The 19,588-nt window shown below is 52.5% G+C and overlaps 1 protein-coding gene across 1 annotated transcript in view; it reads left to right on the top strand.

The window, feature by feature from the left end:
• Positions 1-6,961: 6,961 nt before the first annotated feature.
• Positions 6,962-19,588, top strand: part of SULT4A1 (sulfotransferase family 4A member 1) — a 32,577-nt gene continuing 19,950 nt past the window's right edge. The window contains exon 1 of the mRNA XM_060023993.1: positions 6,962-7,197. Within this exon, the coding sequence (XP_059879976.1) occupies positions 7,029-7,197 (169 nt within the window). The 5' untranslated portion in view covers positions 6,962-7,028. The remainder of the gene's footprint in view (positions 7,198-19,588) is intronic.

Here is a 19,588-nt window from a genome sequence, read left to right as displayed (position 1 = left end):
TGTCTTTAAAATCACTAGTTGGCTTCTAAGGGGCTTCCAGCTCTGCTCTGAGCCCATAACATAGACAGTTAATACCACTGTGGTCAGAGGGAAGAGAGATGATTCCAGGAGGGGATTAGCCACAGAGAAATAGGTTTCTGAACTGAGTCTGTACGGAAGCCTAGAATTTAGATTGGCAGAGAGCCACTCCAGGAGTGGGGACTGCAGATGCAGAGGCAGGTTGTGGGTAGCAAGTTAAACAGACAAGGAATCTGAGGCTCAGAGTTGTGACGTGCCTTGTCCCAGGTCCCACAGCAAGTCAGTGGTAGAGCTAGAGTTCTAGCCCAGGCCAGGCTGTGGTCCCATCCTGTCTTCACACTAGAATGCTGGGTAGAAATATTGATGCTCAAGATTCTTCTGCAGAAATTCTGATCTTGAACTAGACCTGTCTGGGCAGGAATGTGGTTGGAGCTTGTAGTCCCTGGGCACTGGTGTCCTCAGGGGCCATCCTGTGGGTTATGACCACCTGCCTGAGCCAGTCACCCTGTGACTCAGACTTCCTTAATGTCACCTGTGGCAAGCAGGCTGGTATGTGCCAGTCTGTGTCTGGGGTCACGTGATGCTCATGGGTGACCTCTGCCCCAGCACTAAATCCTGGCCACGTTAGGCATCCACAGATACCTCAAACCCTCTGAGATTAGCATCCCACCCATAAATCTGAGAATGTACACTAGCTGGATATTTGGTGATGTTAAGAAATAATCATTGCTTTTTAGTTGTGTTAATGTATTGGGAATGTGTTTTCAAAGAGTTCTTATCTTTTAGAGATCTGTGTCAAAATGTTTGTGAAAGAAGTGATATAATACATGAGTTGCTTCAAAATAATCTGAGTGGAGAGGGGTGGGTGAGAGCTGATGAAACCTGAGTTGGTAACAGTTGACAGTGGGTGATGGGTACACATTGATATAGAAGTTCATCGTAATATACTCTTTAATTTTGTATTTGTTTGACATTTCCTTAATAAAAGAGAACGTAACCTTAAAGATTTGATAGTACATACAAATAGGAAAATATGCATCAACATAGAACATAAAACAAAGCACAACCAGGGCCCCTGGGTGTTGTGGCTACCCAGAGTGCCAGATTGGGAGGGCGTTAGGATCTGGTGAGCTGGGCGCTTTCAGCACCGCGGACAGCGGCCGGCGCCGGCTTCCCTGCCTCTTTGCAGCCGCAGCCTTAGGGATCTCAGAGGGCAGGGAACTTCCAGACCCATATTACTTAGGAAGAGTCTCTGCAGGACAAAAGACTATCCAGCCTCTTAAATACCCCCTGATAAGGGACGTTCACTACCCATGGGGAAGACCAGGCCTTGGTGGACGGTTTTGGCTCATAAGAAGCTTCTATTTCCTGCTCTTTAAGGATACCTTTGTCAAAAATGAATCAATCATATATATGTGTGTCTATTTCCGGGCTCTCCGTCCTTCCATTTATTTATGTCTATGCTTATGCCAATCCCACACTGTCTTGATTTATAGTTTTAAGGTACATAGCTTTATAGTAAGTCTTGAAATCAGGTAGTGTGGTAGTGTGAGCCTTCCAACTTTGCTATTCTTTTTCAAAATAGTTTTGACTATTCTAATTATTTTGCTTTTCCATATAGATTTTAGAACCAGCTTGTTAATTTCTACAAAAAAGCCCATTGGGACTTTGCTTGGGGGTGCATAGACTCTGTACATGAATTTTGAGAGGAACAGGCATCTTAACAATGTTGAGCCTTCCAATTGATGCACAGGGTATATGTCTCCATTTCTTTAGGTTTTCTTTAATTTATCTCCTCAATGTTTTGCAGCTTTTGTTATACAAATCTTGCACGTTTTCTTAGATTTATTCCCAAGCACTTAATGTTTTTTGATGCTATTGCAAATGGTATTTTGAAAATTTCGATTTTCAATTGTTTGTTGCTAGTATGTAGAAATAGAATTGATTTTTGTTTGTTGGCCTTGTGTCTTATGAGCTTGCTAAACTCATTTATTCACTCTAGTAGCTTTTTTGGTAGAATTCTCAGGGTTTTCTACATTAACAGAAAACAGGGTTTTCTATGTTAAATTCTTTAGATTTCTATTCTGAAACAATTAAACCCAAAGAAAAGGTACAAGAAGTAATACAACCATGGTAGGCAGAATAAAACCTCCCCCCATCAAAATATGTCCATGTTCCAATGCCCAGAACCTATGAATATGCTATATGTCAAAGGGAATTAAGGTTGCAGATGGAATTAAGGTTGCTAATCAGCTGACCTGAAAATAGATTATTCTGGATTATTTATTGGGTAGACCTAATATAATTATAAGGGACCTTAAAAGTGGAAGAGGTAGATAGAAGGAGAGTCAGTATCAGAGTAATATGATGTGAGAAAGACTAAACCCGGCATTTATGGCCTTGAAGATGGAGGAAGGGACTGACCAAGAGCCAAGGAAGTGGGCGGCCTCTAGCGGCTGGAAAAGGTAAGAAACTGGCTTCATCCCTAGAGCCTCCAGAAAGGAATGGCGCTTTGCCGACACCTTGATTTTAGCATAGTGACACGTGCATTAGACATATGACCTACAGAGAACTGTAAGATAATAAATTCGTGTTGTTTTAAGCCACTCAGTTTGTGGTAATTCATTACAGCAGTAATAGAAAACTAATACAACAATGAAATTATACCATCACCTACCTTCACCAACTGTGGCATCTGCCACATTTTCCTTCTCTCTCAATGTATATATACACATGCACTCAGAGTGTCATAATTGTTACTTTTTTTTTTTTTGGCAGAACCATTTGAAAATAATTTGCAGACATAATTATACACTCCCAAATACTTCAGCACGTAACCCCCAAGAAAAAGAACATTCTTTTACATACCCACAGTACAGTTTCAAAACTCATGAAATTTAAAATTAATATAATATTACCAGCTAATATAGAGTCAATATTCATATGTTGCAAATTGTCCCAGGAACGTCCTTGTCAATTATTTTTAGTCTCCTTTTATCTAGAACAGTTCTTTCAACTTTTCTTCGTCTTTCATGACGTCGACATTTTTGAAGAGTACTGGTCAGTTGTTTTACAGACTGTCCCTTGGCTTAGGTCTTGTATTTTGTCCTCATTATTAGATTCAGGATATGAATTTTGGGTGGGAAAACCACATAAGTGATTCTGTGTCCTTCTCAGTACATCATATCAGGAGGCACAGGTGTCAGTTTGCCATGCAAACTGGTGATGTTAATTTTGATCATTTGGTTAAGATGGTGTCTGCCAGATTTCTTCTCTATAAAGTTATCCTTTTTCCTTTGTTATTGATAAGTAATATGTGGGTAGATGCGCTGAGATTGGAAAGATACATTTTCCCCGACGATCCTTCACCCATTGATGGTTTTCGCTTCACATGATATACTTATCTGATTCGTTATTATTATTATGACTGCAAAATGGTGATTTTATAACTCCATCATTCCTTCTATATTTCTTAGTTGCCATTTTACTGAAAAGACCTTTTTCTTTTTTCCTCATTCATTCATTTGTTTTTCTTAGTTTCAGTATGGAAGTTCTTTTTTCCCACTGTTCCTTTCCTAATTCATTTTAACGTATACCCATTAAAAATATTTTTGTTTAGCTTAAATACAGATATGCATACACAAAGTAAATTGTTATTTAGGTACAGAGTACATACACAAATCTTGTGTACGCCTCAATAATTTTTTGACATGTACAACTTTATAGGACATAATTTGCAGGTCCCAGTGCAAGATTAAAATGTAGAGCCATTAATGTAATGGCATTAAAACATGCCATTAAAATTACTAAAATATAAAACTTTTTGCTTTCTTCCACGATCTCTCAGCCTATCATGGTGTTTTTAATTTCTATTTAATGCCACTCTCTCCAAAACCGGGGTACTCATGGGGTACCTGCAGACCTTCACAGGAGCCTGGGGGACCCAGCCCATGACTTCCAGAGCAGCCCATTGGCTGTCCATGTCCTCCTGTCAGCTGTGGGGCTGAGGCGTCTTGCCCTGGCTGGGAGCGAAGACCTCAAGCCAGGCATCACCCCTTCCCACTGGCCTGATGTCCCAAGGGAATTGCAACATCCCCACCAGAGGAATGGATACCTGAACTGATGGTGGGAGAGAGGTTCACCTTTGTTGATTCATCCACCAAATGTACCAGGGTGCCGCCAGTTTAGGACAGAGAAAGACAGGGATGGTTTCCATCATGCCCCACTCTGAGACGCCATGGGGTGTCAACAACAGACCTGACCCTCTTGGCGCTGGCCCCAAGTCCCCATGGCCATGGGGTTGGGACACTAGAGAACAGAGGAGTGGACAGTCAAGACCTTGGAAGGTGGCAGGAGGTGGGACCTCCCATGAGCCAAGGCTCCAAGCCCTCGGCACATGCCTCATTGATCATCAGACTTCATTTATAAAGCACAAGTTCCAAGATAAAATTATTAAGAATTTTAAGATGCTGACCACACACAGAGCATTAAACCCCAAGTGCAGGGCCCTTCTGACTCCCCTGGTTGCATGACCATGAAGCAGACCCTGTGTCTGCATCTGTATCTATATCCACATCTATATTCATCTATACTTATGCGTATATCACCTTGTGGCCATCACTGAGAGCGAGATATGATGTTTCCAATACTCTGGAGGGTACTCTTGTGTCTATTCCCAGTCAACCCCCTCCCGCTGCCCCAAATTAAACACTTTTCTGACCTCTGACCGTAGATTAGTTTTGGTTGTCCTTGAATTGTATATGGATGGAATCATAGAACATATTGCCTTTTGTGTTTGGCTTCTTTTGCTCATCATTTTGACTGTGAAATTCACCTGTGTTGTTGCATATACCAGTAATTCTTTTTTTAAATCACTATGTAGTAAGAATTCCATTGTATGAATACATCACAATTTATCCAGCCTAATGTTGATGGACATTTGAATTGTCTCCAATTCTTTTCTAACATGTGCAAAGTGCTCCTCATTTGATCTTTCAAACTAGCTCCTGTGTTCTTTTGACCTATTCCCATCATTTTTAACAGTTTCTTCTTATTTTTTTTTTGCCCCAAAAGATATTTTAGGCTCATCTTGCACTTTCTTTGCCCAGCTGTGGAATTAGTCTTTTCTCCAAGAAACCCTGGTTCCTTTTGGTGGGAAGTATTTAGAAACCAAGATTTGGACACTGACTGTGCCTAGTATTGCTGGAATACAGAACCTAAAGGCCTTTTCAGCAAAGATAAGAAATAGATAGTTTTTCAAATAATAAATTCATGTCAATACCTTAGACCCCAATCTAAAAAGAGCAAGCGTTCTCCCTTGCTCTTCCATAGTGAGAACCTCACCTGAAACATCAGCTTATTCATTCACTCAATTCCTCTAGCCTTTGGCTACCTGTCTTTGTGCCATTACCTAATTGTTCTTAACAGTGTCTTGGTGCTTGGAATCTTCTCTTTCATTTTTGTAAAGACATCCTTGGGACTTCCCTGGCGGTCCAGTGGTTAGGGCTCTGCGCTTCCACTGCAGGGGGCACGGGTGAGTTAATGCTCTCCTTGTTCTCTCCATCCACCGTGTACATGTGGCCCACGCCTCTCAGCCCACGTGTGTGGCTCCCTTGCCAGACTGCAAGTGTCTCAGTCCAGGGGAAGGAGAGAGAGCAAGTAGGTCCTGTCCACCTGCTCTGCTCTGGATCCTTGCTGGTGTAGTTTTCTCTGTCCTCTCAACTACAGTACCTAGGGGTAGAGATTATTGTTCCCTTTTCAAAGCCAGGGACACTGAACCTCAGAGAATTAGACCAGGACATTATCATTTTCATCTTTGTGTTCCCCTAGGCATACAGTAGGTGCTTAATACAGGCATACCTCAGAGATATTGCAGGAATGGTTCCAGACCACTGCAATGAGGTGAATACTGCCATAAAGCTAGTCACACGAGTTATGTTTACACTGTACTGTAGTCTATTAAATGTGCAATAGCATAATTTCTTATAAAAAAAGAATGTACATGACTTAATTAACAAGTACTTTATTGCTAAAAATTGCTAACCATCATTTGACAATGCAGGGTTGTCACAAACGTTCAATTTGTAAAAAAACAGAACATCTGCAAAACACAATAAAATGAGGTATGCCTGCATCTGTTTCTTGAGAGAATGGTTGAGGGGTTGTACTAAAGCTTCTATAGAATCCTGTTGTTCTCCCAATGTGGTCTGCATAAGAAGTACTTTTGAAATGCAGATTTGCGGGGCACGATCCCAAGAGCCTTGGATATCCCGAGGTCTGCGGCTTGCCCCCGGGAATCTGCAATTAACAGCCCCCTTTCCGCCCTCAGGATATTGGGAAGCATCTCATTCACAGCTCCCATTACGATCTGAAATTATCTCGGTTGTTCACAAATGTAAGCTCCAAGAGGAGCCAGTCTCACTGGTCGGGAACCTCGACCAGAGTCTGGTACAGATCGGATGTTCCCGAAATATTTGTTGAATAAATGAATTAATCTTCAAGGTCACTTCTAGCTGGAGTATTTCTGTGTTGAACGCTTGCTGAATGACGGAGTCACTAGGTTAGTGAATGTACGCGTGATGGAGGTGATGTGATGGAGGTGATGTGGACGGAGGGCTGGGAGGAGGACGGCGGACTGAGGTCTTGGTCGGCCCTCGGGGCGGGTGGGTGGCTGCTGCCGGGTGTGGGGCGGGTCGGGCCCGGAGGCCCCACTACCGCAAGTCTGCGGAGGGCAGCCGGCGCGCGTCGGGCGGGGCCATGACGTCATACCCGCGGAGCGCAGCTTCCACGCCGGCTTGGGCGCCGCGGCGTCGTGACGTCACGGCCACGGAGTGCCTTCGCCAGCGCCGGTTGAGGCGGGGCGCGGGCCGGGCGGCGCCGTGACGTCACGCCTGCAGAGCGCCGCGCGGCGGCTGGGGGTGGCGGGCGCGGGTGAGGGCGCGGGTGAGGGGCGCGGGCCGGGAGCGGGCGGCGCGGCTGCGGGGCCGGGCTGTGGCGGCGGCGGCGGCGGCATGGCGGAGAGCGAGGCCGAGACCCCCAGCACGCCGGGCGAGTTCGAGAGCAAGTACTTCGAGTTCCATGGCGTGCGGCTACCGCCCTTCTGCCGCGGGAAGATGGAGGAGATCGCCAACTTCCCGGTGCGGCCCAGCGACGTGTGGATCGTCACCTACCCCAAGTCCGGTGAGCCCCGGGCAGACCCCGCCCGGCTCTGCGGCGCGCCCGCGTAGACGATGCGCCAGCGCCGGGGGCTTCCCGTCGGGGGCGGAGGGCGAGGGCGCGGTGCCCAGAACCCGACCGGGCGGGGTGGGGGGTGGTCGGCCAGCGTTTGGGGAAACCAGTCTTTGGAGGTGGGCCCCGGTGCCCATGGCCAGCTAGCGTCCCGTGGGGATGGAGCCGGTTTGGCAGGAGCTGCCAGGAGGATAGGCCCAGGCCCACCACCCTTCCCTGCTTCCTCTCCCGTTGTCCAGCTGGCTGTGTGACCTTGGACAGTCACTTAACCTCTCTGTTCCTGGGCCCGGTTCAGCCTTTGATGAGTGCAGAGTCCTGGTGGTGATCTGGGGAAGGGGATAAAAGGGGCAGCAGGGCTGTGTGCGTCCCTCATTTCCTGCGTGGGCACCGGGTGGGGGATGGGACTGGCCGTGCCCGGAATGCGTGCCTGGTGTGTTCCCTTGTTTCAGGGCCGCCTCCATCACCCTGGTGTCGGGCAGAACCCAGGGCATTCACATTTCCCAGCATTAACTGATGTCATTTTCATGACAGCCGTGTAAGGTAGAGGTGATCATCCCCACTTTACAGTCTAGGAACTGAGGCTCAGAGAGGGGAAGTTGCTTGCCCAAGGTCACACAGCTGATGAGTGGCAGAACAGAGATTTAAAGCCAGGCTGGTCTGTGCCCGGGACCTGATATAAGACATTATCGTGTACTGCCCTCTGAGGTTCGTAGGGAAAAGAAGCAGCTTTCCTGTTTGATCGTTCCTGCGGGTTTCGATTGCTGCCGCTGCATTGGAGAGGCAGGGAGACGCCTGAATCCAGACAGTGCAGTGCGTCTGACGCCTGGTGTGGAGGGGGGCAGCCTGGAGGTCGTGTTGGAGGAGCAGGGTGGTAGGTTGCGGGAAGAGCTGTACACTTGGCTGTCCCAGCTGTGCAGGGTCCCAGACACCCGAGGAGTACGCCCGGTCCTCCGAGGAAGCTTGGAGAAGGGGCTGTCAGTGGAGGGTGGGGAAAAGTCCGGAGGTGCTGCGGAGCCATCCTTGGGAAGAAGGACAGGAAGGAGGTATGGGGATTCAGAATTGGTCAGATTTTAGAGCCACAGATACCATTCCTACGTGTAAGACCACCCCCCCCCAGCTGGGTGTGGTGGGGCTGTACTTTGAACCCTCACGTTAAGTGGGATCAATAAAGACTAAAAATTGTCTCATGTTAGTTTAGGGCAGGGTTTGCCTCCACATGAATTGTGAGAAACTTGGTGTGGGGTGTTCTTGAGGATTTCGGAATTGCCGATGAGCGGTTGTGGTTCTGTGTCCTCCCTCCATTTCATGGCAAGGAGATGGAGGGTGAGAAGTTAAGTAGCTGGCAGGTTGGGGGGGGACCAGGCTTAGAGCTTAGCTGAAAAGCATGTACTTGGGGCTTCTGGGGGATCCTTTAGAGGGGCCCTGCACTGGGGGCCTGCTGGGGTTCTTTCTGGGCACCTCGATGGGGAATGAGGTGTAGGTTTAAGGAAGTTTTCTAGGTAACCAAAACTCACATCTCGTTTGTAACTTGCATCTTTCAGAGACAAACAAAAACATATCCTAGAGTTTTTCACAAGGAGAGTAAACATGTGGCTCTTTCTTTTGGTGACGGAGAATCCAACGGTGGCCAGAGATCCTTGTGTGGGGTCCCTTTGCACAGAGCCCCAGGGAGCCTCCTTTTTAAAACTTAAAAAATGTTTTCCACAGACCTCATAGCCTTTCCAGGCCCTCGTTGTTTGTCCGTCTGCCCCCTGCCTGCTCCTTTTATCTTTTACCTTCTACCTGAGGGCTGGGCAACCTGAAGACTCCCTTGTTAGAACTATGTAAGCCAGGAGCAAATGACAGTAGTAACTGCACAGCTGACTAGCTGCCGTGCTTTGTCGCTCTGTGTGTGTTTGTCATCACAGCAAACTCGCTTCAGAGCTCTCTGATCAGAGGTGGTCTCCCCTTTCACAGGTCGGGCACGGAGCCTCTGGGAGGTGAAGTGACGTGCTCAAGCTCACGTGCCCGGTATGAGGCTTGTTTGAGCTGACCACGAGCCCAGGAGTAACGGAGAAGCAGAGTCCTGGGTTTTGTGTAGGCCAGTATCTTCTGTTCCTTCTTTGCTTTCTTCCTGGTTCTCGACCTTGGCCCAGTCCATCCTTCTCATCCAGTTTGTGGGATGGTGACAGGATAGGTGAGAAGTTTTCTCAGGAAGGATGACCTGCACTAGCTGAAACCAGTGCTTCTGAAGAGCCCCCGTTCCCCCAACCCACGCTGCCTGTAAAGTTCATTACACGAAATGATCACGAAGGGGACTGAAGAATTGGTCCCAAAGATCTGCCCGAAAGGTTTTCTCTCAACCAGAGGACGAGGGCCCTGGAAGTCATCTCCAGCGGCAGCTGATGCAGCAGGAGGGGCGGTCTGGGGGGGCAGCATCTGGGTTCTCCCACGTCGTCGCCCTTGGGTGATTCTGAGCCCCTGTTTCCCCTGCTGTGAAACCCACATCATAAATTGCATAGTTGCAGAGGCGACTCTGGCTCTGGGATCCTCGGAGGGACTGTTACTTTGAACACAGGCCATTCACGCTTTGCGATGGGACCTGGGATGCCCTAGGAACAATGAAGCGGCCCCTTGGCGAGTCCCGTGTGCCAGGTGCTCTGCCATGTTAATCCAGAGGCTCAGAGAAGGCAGGAACTTGCTCAGAGTCACACAGCTGCTGAAGGACAGTCAGTCTAGTCAGGTCCCCTGGTCCGCAGCCAGCCTTGCCCCTTCCCCTCCGGAGGAGGACAGCCAGACTCGGGCCTCAAGGCGGAGGGAGGCTCCCACCTTCTCTTGTGCGCTTTGGGATGGAAGCCGCAGGGCACTTTGGGATTTTAGGGTTTTGTCACTGGTCTGAGTCACGTGAACTTCAGGCGGCCCAGTTCCCGCTTCCTTTCCCTTCCCGCCCCTTCCCTCCCCCACTTCTCCTCCCCACCAGGAGTGGACTTGTAGGAGGCGCTGGTGCTTAGAGATTCAGAGCCTGGCTTTGGAGCTGGAAGGCCCGGGTTTGAACACAGCTGTGCTACTTACCTGCTGGATGGCCCCGGACAGATGACATCACCCCTCTGAGCTGGGCTTTCCTCGGGGATAGGAGAGACCACCTCAGCGCCTTGCCGGGTGGCTGTGCGGATGAGTGAGATGATGGGCGAGGGCTTCTTCCCGTCCCGGATGCACCGTAAGCACAGGAAAGGCTCGTGCTGTCGATGCCAGCTTTCACTCCCTGAGCGCCCGCGGTGCCCAGACGCTTTCCTAGGTGCCGGGGGTGCAGAGCAGAGTCCCATCTGGTGCCTGCCCTCAGTGAGCGCTCAGTCCGCTGGGGGACAGGCAGCTGTAGGGTGGTCGGTGCTGGGACTGGGGTGAGTAGTCAGGACTAGCAGAGGCCCCTCCTTGCCTTGCAGGGGACCACGGGGCCCCTTGGGTTTCCAGTGCCCAAGTCTAGGAGGTCTTAGTGAACTTGCAGGTGGCCCCAGGGTCCCTTGTCCACCCTGCCCCCTCTGGTGGGGAACTGGGGTTCACAGGGCAGGGGACGTCTGGTGGTAAAGGTAGTAATAAGTGGATCCTGCTTTTTTCCCACAGCACTCCACTACTTCTAGAACTTTTTTCTGTTTCTGACGTTTGAGCTCGGGTGACAGGTTAGGACTGTGCTGTCTGATACAGGAGCCTCTAGACACAGGTGGGTATTGAAGTTTAATGAATTGAAATGAAATAAAATTAGAGATTCAGTTCCCCGGTGGCAGTCGCCACATTTCATTCACGAGCTCAGGAGCCGCGTGGCTAGTGGCTCTCGTGTTGCACAGCACGGATGTCAGCTATGTCCATCCTCACGCTGGTTCACACCGCGACGCCAGCAGTGGGAGCCCCTTGTGCCTTCTGAGGAGGACCCTTCTCATTGTCGCTTGTTGGTCGTCATCCGTTCTTATAGCCTCTTTGGTCCCAGGATGTTGAGTGTTGAACCCAGTTGTGTCTGGGAGACGTCTTGTGTCTGCCCCCGGGGTCCCCGAGGTCGTGGAGACTGGCTCTGGAACATGCTCCGTGGCTCGGCCAGAGCGCCCACCTCCTGACTTCCCTTTCCTTTTGGTTCCCACCTGTCTTGAAGTGCATCCTCGTTCTCCTGCCACTGATGAGGAGGGAAGCAGCGCATCACTGCTGGGGAGGGGGGAGCATCTGGCGCCAGCTCTAGCCCTGTCACTGTGCGACTGCAGTTTGCTCATGAAATATGAGAGGGTTGGGCCTGATGGGTTCATGTAAGTCTTAAGTGTTAAGACACCCTGGGGCGGGGAGGCCCACAGGCCCCAGGCTGGAAGAGCTCTTCGTTTTCTTTGACTGTGTGTGTCACCATGCCCAGGAGAGGGGGGCTCGGGAAGTGTCATGAATGAGGTGATGCTGTCCTCAAGGAGCCTGCAGTGATACTGGGAGGCCAGGCCCCTGATGCCGAAAGCCGTCTGACAGGCCAGGGTGGTCATTCCCAGGGTCAGGTCAGGGGCCCGGGCAGGAGGAGGATCACTGGGGGCCTGCATGGAGGAGGTGGGCAGGGAGCCGGCCATGAGGGCAGGTGGGATTACCAATCGCAGCTACTCCCTCTCCCTTGTTTGAGCCTCAGAACGGTCTTGTGTTCTTGCGACTGTTTCCTTTTTTGGATAGAAACAGGCCCAGTGAGGGGCAAGGGCGGTATCGGCATGTGAGCGTACAGTTTTCACTTGTAGACGGTGGAGAGGAAGCAGTCACGGGAAGAGCTGGCAGAGGGACAGTGGGGATGGGAACCGGCGCCCACCCAGCATGCATTCTGTGCCAGACGCTCCCCAGGTTTTCACATGCAGTTACCGCACTGCATTTTCCCACAGTCTGGGGAGGAGCCTGGTCTCAAATGCGGATCAGGAAGCAGCCTGCGAGGTTTCAGGGAGGGACTTGCCACCCACCCTGAGCTCACGTTTGTGCCAAGATCAGGGTGACCGTCCCTCCCTTCCAGCGACACAGGGTGATGAGTGCTCCCCAACCCAGCACTCAGTTCCCCGCCCCCCGGGAGAGCGTGCAGACGCCTGAAGGGGTACCAGGAGGTTTGAGCAGGACAACTGCCGACTTCCTCTCCCCTCTCCCCTCTCCCTCCCTCCTCCCTCTTCCTTCCCTTTGCTCTTACTCAGCACGTTTGCACATAATGAAGAGGGCTTGCAATTGGGGAAGGAGGGGGCAAGTCCAAGCGCCTGGGTTGGCCAGGGGAACATTCTTCTCATCGCTGTATAGGGATTCTGGAGGAAGGAGCAGGACCTCCGGGAGGAGCATCTTTCTGATACCAGTGGAACAGGAAGAGACCCCTGGCCCCACTCTGAGCTCCAGGGTCTCATCCGGGCTTCTCATTTCTCATTGCCCCTAGACAGTGACGGCTTCTCCGCACTCCCCCACCCTCCGCCCCCACATGCACTTTGTTACTTGCTTCTGTGGCTCCTGCACCCAGTAGAAGCTCTCAGGTCCGTCTACGCCCTCAGCCCTCGAGACAGTCATGGGACCCTTCCTGTCTGACCTGGACTATTGCATGGCCTCCCCCCTTGGTTCACCTTTCACTCTGCAGCGGAGGTGACCTCTTAGAAACACAAACTGACCTCGGGCAGTCCCTCGTTACACCTCTTCACTGCCCCCCCCCCATTGCCTTCAGTCAACGGTAAACTCCACTCTGTAGCCCATCGTCCTGTGGTCTGATTTCACCTGTTCTGCCCCCTTTCTCACCAGCCACATAGGACTGTCTGAACACGCCTGCTTCCTTCTTCCCTCCAGTCTTTCTCCCTCTGTCTGGTGTGCTCTTCCGCTCCCCTCTCTTCCTCTCCTTTTCCTTCCCTCTGATTACCTGATGAGGACTTCCCATTTTCCAGCTCCTCTCATCTGTTCATTGTGGGACTGAACATCCTCCCGTGCCTCCCTCCTATCTTTCAGCACTTTAGAGCTGCCACTCCATTGTCTCCTGGCTTGCATCGCTTCTGTTGAAAGGTCAGCTGTGATTCTTTGTTCCTTTTGGAATGGCTCTTTTTATCCCCTGGTTGCCTTCAAGATTTTCTCTTTATCTTTGATTTTCAGCACTTGAATATTATGTGTCTAGGTATGTATTTTTTCAGGGAGGGGGATGCTTATTCTGCTTGGGGTTCTCTGAGCTTCTTGGATCTATGGTTTGATGCCTTTCCTACTTTCGGATGAATTCTCAGCCATTATCCCTATGAATATTTCTTCTGTCTTCTCTTCTTTTGAGATTCCAATTACATATGTGTTAGATTGTTTGATACTATCCTATAGCTCTTGTATATTCTATGTTTTCACCCTTCTTTTCTCCTTGTGTTTCAGCTTGGGTAATTTCTGTTGACCAATCTTCAGCTCAACACATTTTTGACCAGAGGTGTATTATGGCCACAGACATTAGTTTCTGCAAAAATCCCCCAGTCAGTAATGTGTTAACTGATTCTTCCACTGTGTCAGGTCTACTGACGAGCTCACTGAAAGCATTCTGTATTTCTGTTATTGTGTTTTTATTTTTCCTCTAGTATCTCATTGTTTTGGTAGCTTCCATCTCTCTGCTGAAATATTCATCTGTTTATGCATTTTGTCCATCTTCTCCATGAAATCCTTTAACATTTTAATCAGATTAATTTTAAAGTCTGATTCTGTTGATTGTTTTGTTTCTTGACTGGGATATATATGTGTGTGTGTGTGTGTGTGTGTGTATATATATATATATATATAATTTTTTTTTTCCTTTTCTTAATGTGTAGTACTTTTTGATTGAATGCTGGACACAGTGTGCCCACATTAGAGATTGGAGTCAGTTGTATTTATGCTTGGAAATGGGCCTGGCTTTTCTTGCCATTAGTGTAGGTGGTGAGTCAGTCTGGTAGGAGGAGGGCTGTGTTTGGATTCTGTTGTCCCTCTGGGCACTTGAGTGACGACTGGTTTTAATTCCTATAGCATCACCTTGTGCTTCGCGTGGGAAGCTGAGTTTCCAGAGGGTCTTTCCTCAGTGTTTCTGCCCTACGCTCAGCTTTTGGTCTGAGTCTCAGAGGGGTTTCTCCCCACACCCTGTCCCCTACCTCAGGGGTGGACTGCTGTTTCTGGTTGCTCTGTTGCTGGCTGAGAGGGGAGGTCCTCTGTCACCTGGTCCAGCTGCAGCCTCGGGCAGGCCCTGGGTTCCTGGGTCCTGGTAGGGCTTTCTCAGTGACGCCCTTAGTGGCAGCCAGCTCTGCCTTGATGGTGGGTCTTGTGCAGGAAAGAGTTTCCTGTTCCTCTTTCAGCATTTGGGGGTCTCAGAGCCCAGGGGCAAGTTCCTACCTCTCCCACAGGGGCAGAGTTCTTTTCTTTCACCCAGTCTCCAGCGTGTTGGGTCTTCACCAGCGCCCTGGGGGGTAACAGGTTTTGCTGCCCCTCCCCCAGTGGCTTAATGTGTTCTTCCCATAGAGGAGAAGAGTCCCAGCAGGTTTCTTTCCTTTTCCTGCAGCCATGATGTTGAGGAACGCTGTCTCCACCCTGCCACCCCTTGTCCTTCTCACGAGCACCTAGTAGGTCTGCAGAAGAGCGTCTGCTTGGTGCAGCTCTCCCCTCGTGTCTCTTGCTCTGCAAGCCCGCCGTCAGCCTTTGCACCTTGGGGAAATTCCAGCTGGGTTCTTCTTTCCTGCGTGCGTGGCACCTGGCTTTCCTCCCCCGGCCCGTCCTCCTGGGGTTCCAGCCTCTTGGTTGCCCCGCAGCTTCAGCTCTCTGATGGACTTGAGTCGGGTGGGGTCTGGCAGCTTGTCTGGCCGTTGCCGGTTAGTGTCGGGCCGCGATCCTCCCAGCTCTCTGCACCCTGGCTGGGGCGGCACTGCGTCCCGCTGTCCTAATGGTCAGGTGAGGCGGTGGGCATGTCTGCAGCTTCTGGGGGGTTGGACAGGGTCTGGACAGAGTGATGCTCTGCTGTTAGCAGGGGGTGGGGACCCAGCTGGGGCTTCTGGAGCACGTTAGGGCAAGTGCAGGGGCCGTCAGGAGGCAGAAGCCCCCCCAAAACATGCTTTGCAGACTTCCTGGGGTTTCCGGAAGCTACACAAGTCATTCCCAGAGGGGCTGGAGAGCCAGAGAGGCTTGGGCTTCCAGGTGGCTCTCATGAGGCTCAGCTCAGCCTGGGATGAGCCAGGGTCTCCTGGGCCCCCACTCCCACCAGCGGCAGGCCGTGGGCGGGGTGATGGCACAGATGCTCGAGTCTGCATTGGTCCTTCTCAAGCCTCAGGCAGACTGGGAGCTGAGAGCGCGGCCCGTCTCTGTGCCGGGAACGGGGGCGGGGGGGGGGGGTGTCCTGTCATCCTCAGAGCCTCACAGCCAGAGATGTCCCTTATCAGGTGAGGAACTGAGGCCCGAGGAGAAACGGGCCCGGGTCCTGGGGGCAGAGCCCCCGGGGGCTGGCTCCGGGGCCCCAGCACGTGGGTCCTGGCGTTTGATCCATGGGCGGTCCTCCCCTGGGGTGTGGTGGGTAGACCTGCTGGGACAGGCTGAGTCTTCCTGGGGTCCAGGCCTCAGGAAGCGGCCGAGCTGGGATTTCAGATGTGGCCTCTTGAAGCTCGTGCCCACGTGGTCTTGCCTCCCCCATGGGAGGGGCGAGGCCCGGCACGAGGAGGGGGTAAGCCTGGGGCCTGGAGACCTGGAAGCGAGGCTCGGTGTGGAGGAGTGAGGTGGGAGGTGGTCTCAGGAGGTGCGGCAAAGACGAAGCCAGGAGCGGTACCCTCGGGAGACGGGTGGGCACAGCACGGGGGTCTCCCTCAAGAGGTGGGGGCCGGGCCTCATCCGTCAGCTCCCGCTTCCCAGCAGTGGAGCGTGCTTGGGGCCCAGGGAGAGCGGGTGCAGGAGCTCCTCGTGTGGGGTCTGCCCACCGCGCTCCAGGGTGCCGAGGTGGGATGGTGGGCGCTGACAGGGTCCGCTGGAGGAGGCGTTGTAATGACCTAGGCCCGAATCCGATCTGGGGCAAGGCGCTCAGCCTTCCTGAGTCTCGGTGTGCTCCTTTTCAGATGGGGTGGTGTCTCGCTGGGCTGCTGGGAGGACCGGACGTGATGATGGGCGTGGAAAGCCTGATACGCTGCTAGCCCTTAATTTCATTTCTTCTCTTTCGTTCCGGCTCCACCCGGAGCATTTTCTGCCTGTGGCTGTGTAAGAGACCGCCCAGACTCAGCGCCTAAAGACAGGGGTTATTACTGCAGCCCAGGGTCCGCCGTCCTGATCCCAGCCCGTGCATCTGCGGGCTGCCTGGGGGCCCTGCAGCAGGCTGGTCGCGGCTGGGGCGGTTCTCATCAGGTGTCCCTGGACCAGGAGGCTAGGCTGGGAGTGTCCTTCCCTTGGCAATGCTAGAAGCACAGAAGAGCAAGTGGAAGCGTGCAAAGCTCTGTGCCTTCGCCTCCCTGGCTACAGCCAGTCCCTGCCGTGCCCGCGATCATGGGGACCCTCTTCTGGGAGGGGCTGTGAAGTCTCAGGGAGACAGTGTGGGTGGGGCAGGGTGGAGAACTGGGGCTCCTACCGCTGTACCCCCAGCCCCTCCCTGACGCGCTGCATCTCGCTGGTCCGTGCTCCTGTCCTTTGGGTCCCAGGTCGAAGGCTGCTGTTTAAGAAGAGCCTTCCCAGACTTTCCCAGACCCTCCTGGAGGTGGGGCCTCTCCCTCCTGGGGGAGCCGCCCGCTCTGCCTGAGGGGTCGGCAGCCTCTCGGTAGGGGGCTGTGTGCGGGGTCCTGAGTGTGTGTCCGCATCTCTGAACCCAGGAACCCGAGAGCTCAAGGCCCGGGAGAATTTCACCCTAAGGAAACTGAAGGCTGGAGCCTGGTGGCTTCGTCAGGCCCCCCCCAGTCGCTGCAGAGCGCGGCTGGGAATGTGGGCCCCAGATGCCAGGCGCTAGCAGCAGGGACTGTGGCAGCCAGGGCTGTCTGGGGATGGGCAGCCTCGCCACCTGGCTGTCGGTCCAGCTGTGTCACAGCATCTGGCATCGCCCCACAGGAGGGACAGTCACACCCAGTAGACAAGTCTGTTTCCCCTCTGTGTCCAGCAGGGCACAGAGCACAGGCCAGGCTCACTTTCCAGGGTTCAGCCCCGCCTCCCTCTGTCTCACCCTTGCTCCATCCACAGCTGGGAAGTGGTGGGGTCTGAGGTTAGAGCTTCAGCCTGGAAATGAGAACGTGTGGCTTGTGGCCTTGGTTTTGCTGCCCACTTGCTTTGTGAGCCGTGGGTGGGGTGTGTGTATATGTGTGTGGGGTGTGTGGGGTGTGTATGGTATATGGGTGTGGTGTGTGTGTGTGTGTGTGTGCTGCGTGCGTGTGGTGTCTGTGTGTATGTGTGTGCGGGGCACATGGGCGTGGTGTGTGTGTGCGCGTGCGTGCATGTGGTGTGGTGTGGTGTGTCGAAGCACTCTGGTTCTGGAGTCAGACTGTTCTGGGTCCTGGGTTCACAGCCCACTCGCGTCTGTGGCCCCAGGCAGTTCGCTTCCAAGTCTGCTTTGCCGTGTGTGAGACGTGGCGGCAGAGGCCGCTGAGCGGCCTGTGTGGCTCAGATGGGGAGGGGCCGTGTGAGCTCCTGGCACAGCGCCTGGCACGCTGAGCACCGTCCTCAGCTGTCCCTGGGGGCCTGCAGGGCGCCTCGTGTGAGCCAGCCTGGGCCTCTTGTCCCGGTTCCCGTCCACTGCAGCCTGAGACGGGAGCTGTGCCCGTCCTTGTTGGGCTCCGTGTCCCCTGAGTGTCAGGATTGTCTCGGGAGCTGAGACAGCCCCTGTGAATGTTCCCAGGACGGGGAGGTGCTCAAGGAGAGCAGCTCCCTTTGCTCCTTCCTCTCCAAGGGGCGTGTCCTGGAGGCCTTCTCAGTGTCTGCTGGGCTAGCACATCCCACCCTTGGTGAGGGGCCTGCAGGACCCCAGGCCCGGCTGGTTTGGCAGCTCCGTGGGCTGCAGCTTCAGGTGCGCAGCTGTTGCTGTTTCTGAGGGAGCTGGACTGACCCCGGCTGTGACACCTTGACGTCCGGTGCCTGCAGAGTGCCCGTGGGGCAGACTTGAGCATGCCTGCTCATCGCCGCTTCCTCTTCAAACCTCACTACGTGATGCTCGAGGAGTAGGAAGCTCTGAGGCCCTCCTCCCAGGGAGAGGGAGAGGTGGTGACTGGAAGCTCAGATGTGGTGGCTCAGTGTTAGCTGACTTAGCAGGTAGAGAACCTAATGCCAGCAGAGGGCAGCGCAGCCAGCACGTGAACCCCTTCGCTGCAGGGCCCCAGGAATCATGCCCCTCAGGGTGGCCGCCGTGATACGCGGAGGCTGAGAGCAGGCAGCTGTTACAAAGACGGGTTTCTTTGGGGGAAGTTGATCCAGAGAAGCTGGGGGCTTGGGGATGCCATGCAGAGCTACAGGCTGGGGTACAGTGCTGAATTGGAAATGGGGGTCGAATGAAAGCTACACGCTTGAAAGGGAGGTTCCCAGCGCCCTCCCCTCCTTGGCTTCTGGGATGCCTGTGGCCCCCCAGGACAGAGAGTGGAGGCATCTTCTCTGGAGAAACTGACCCCAAAGAAAAGACTTACAAATACTTGCGTGTGGGCATCTCCCATCTCAGCTGTGAGGGCACCCAGGCTGGGCTGTGTTTACAGACCCATGAAGCCCTGCAGTCAACAAGCCTTGTCCTGGACAAGCCTGGACGCAGATGGCTGCGTCCAGTGGCTCGTTCTTAACCTGTGGATGGACTCAAGGTCTTCAGACCTTAACGTCTCCAACGTGAAGGACAGAGACCTGCAAAAACCGAACAAAACAAAAAGCAAAAGGAGCTTGGCGGAATCAAAGACAATGTACAGAGAAGAAAACCTGAAAAACAAAACGCCACCCGCACGCCTTTGTTTTTTTTTATTTTAAATTCTGCTTCTAGTTGCAAATCCCTAGTATGTAGGACTATGATTGATTTTTTTAAAAAATTAATTAATTAATTTGGTGCGTTGGGTCTTCGTTGCTGCGCGCGGGCTTTCTCTAGTTGTGGCGAGCGGGGGCTACTCTTCATTGTGGTGCGCGGGCTTCTCATTGCGGTGGCTTCTCTTGTTGTGGAGCATGGGCTCTAGGCGTGTGAGTTTCAGTAGTTGTGTCACACGGGCTCAGTAGTTGTGGCTTGTGGGCTCTAGAGCGCAGGCTCAGTAGTTGTGGCTCATGGGCTTAGTTGCTCCATGGCATGTGGGATCTTTCCAGACCAGGGATCGAACCCGGGTCCCCTGCATTGGCAGGTGGATTCTTAACCACTGCGCCGCCAGGGAAGTCCTACCACCTGCACTCCTAACTCTGTAATGTCGTCAGAGAGTGAAGACAGGTATTGTAGTTGAAATTTTAA

The sequence above is a fragment of the Delphinus delphis genome, chromosome 11, assembly GCF_949987515.2.
Source record: "Delphinus delphis chromosome 11, mDelDel1.2, whole genome shotgun sequence".
NCBI lineage: Eukaryota > Metazoa > Chordata > Mammalia > Artiodactyla > Delphinidae > Delphinus > Delphinus delphis.
Note: the sequence above shows the minus strand (reverse complement) of the source record. Positions and strands in the feature narration are given on the sequence as shown.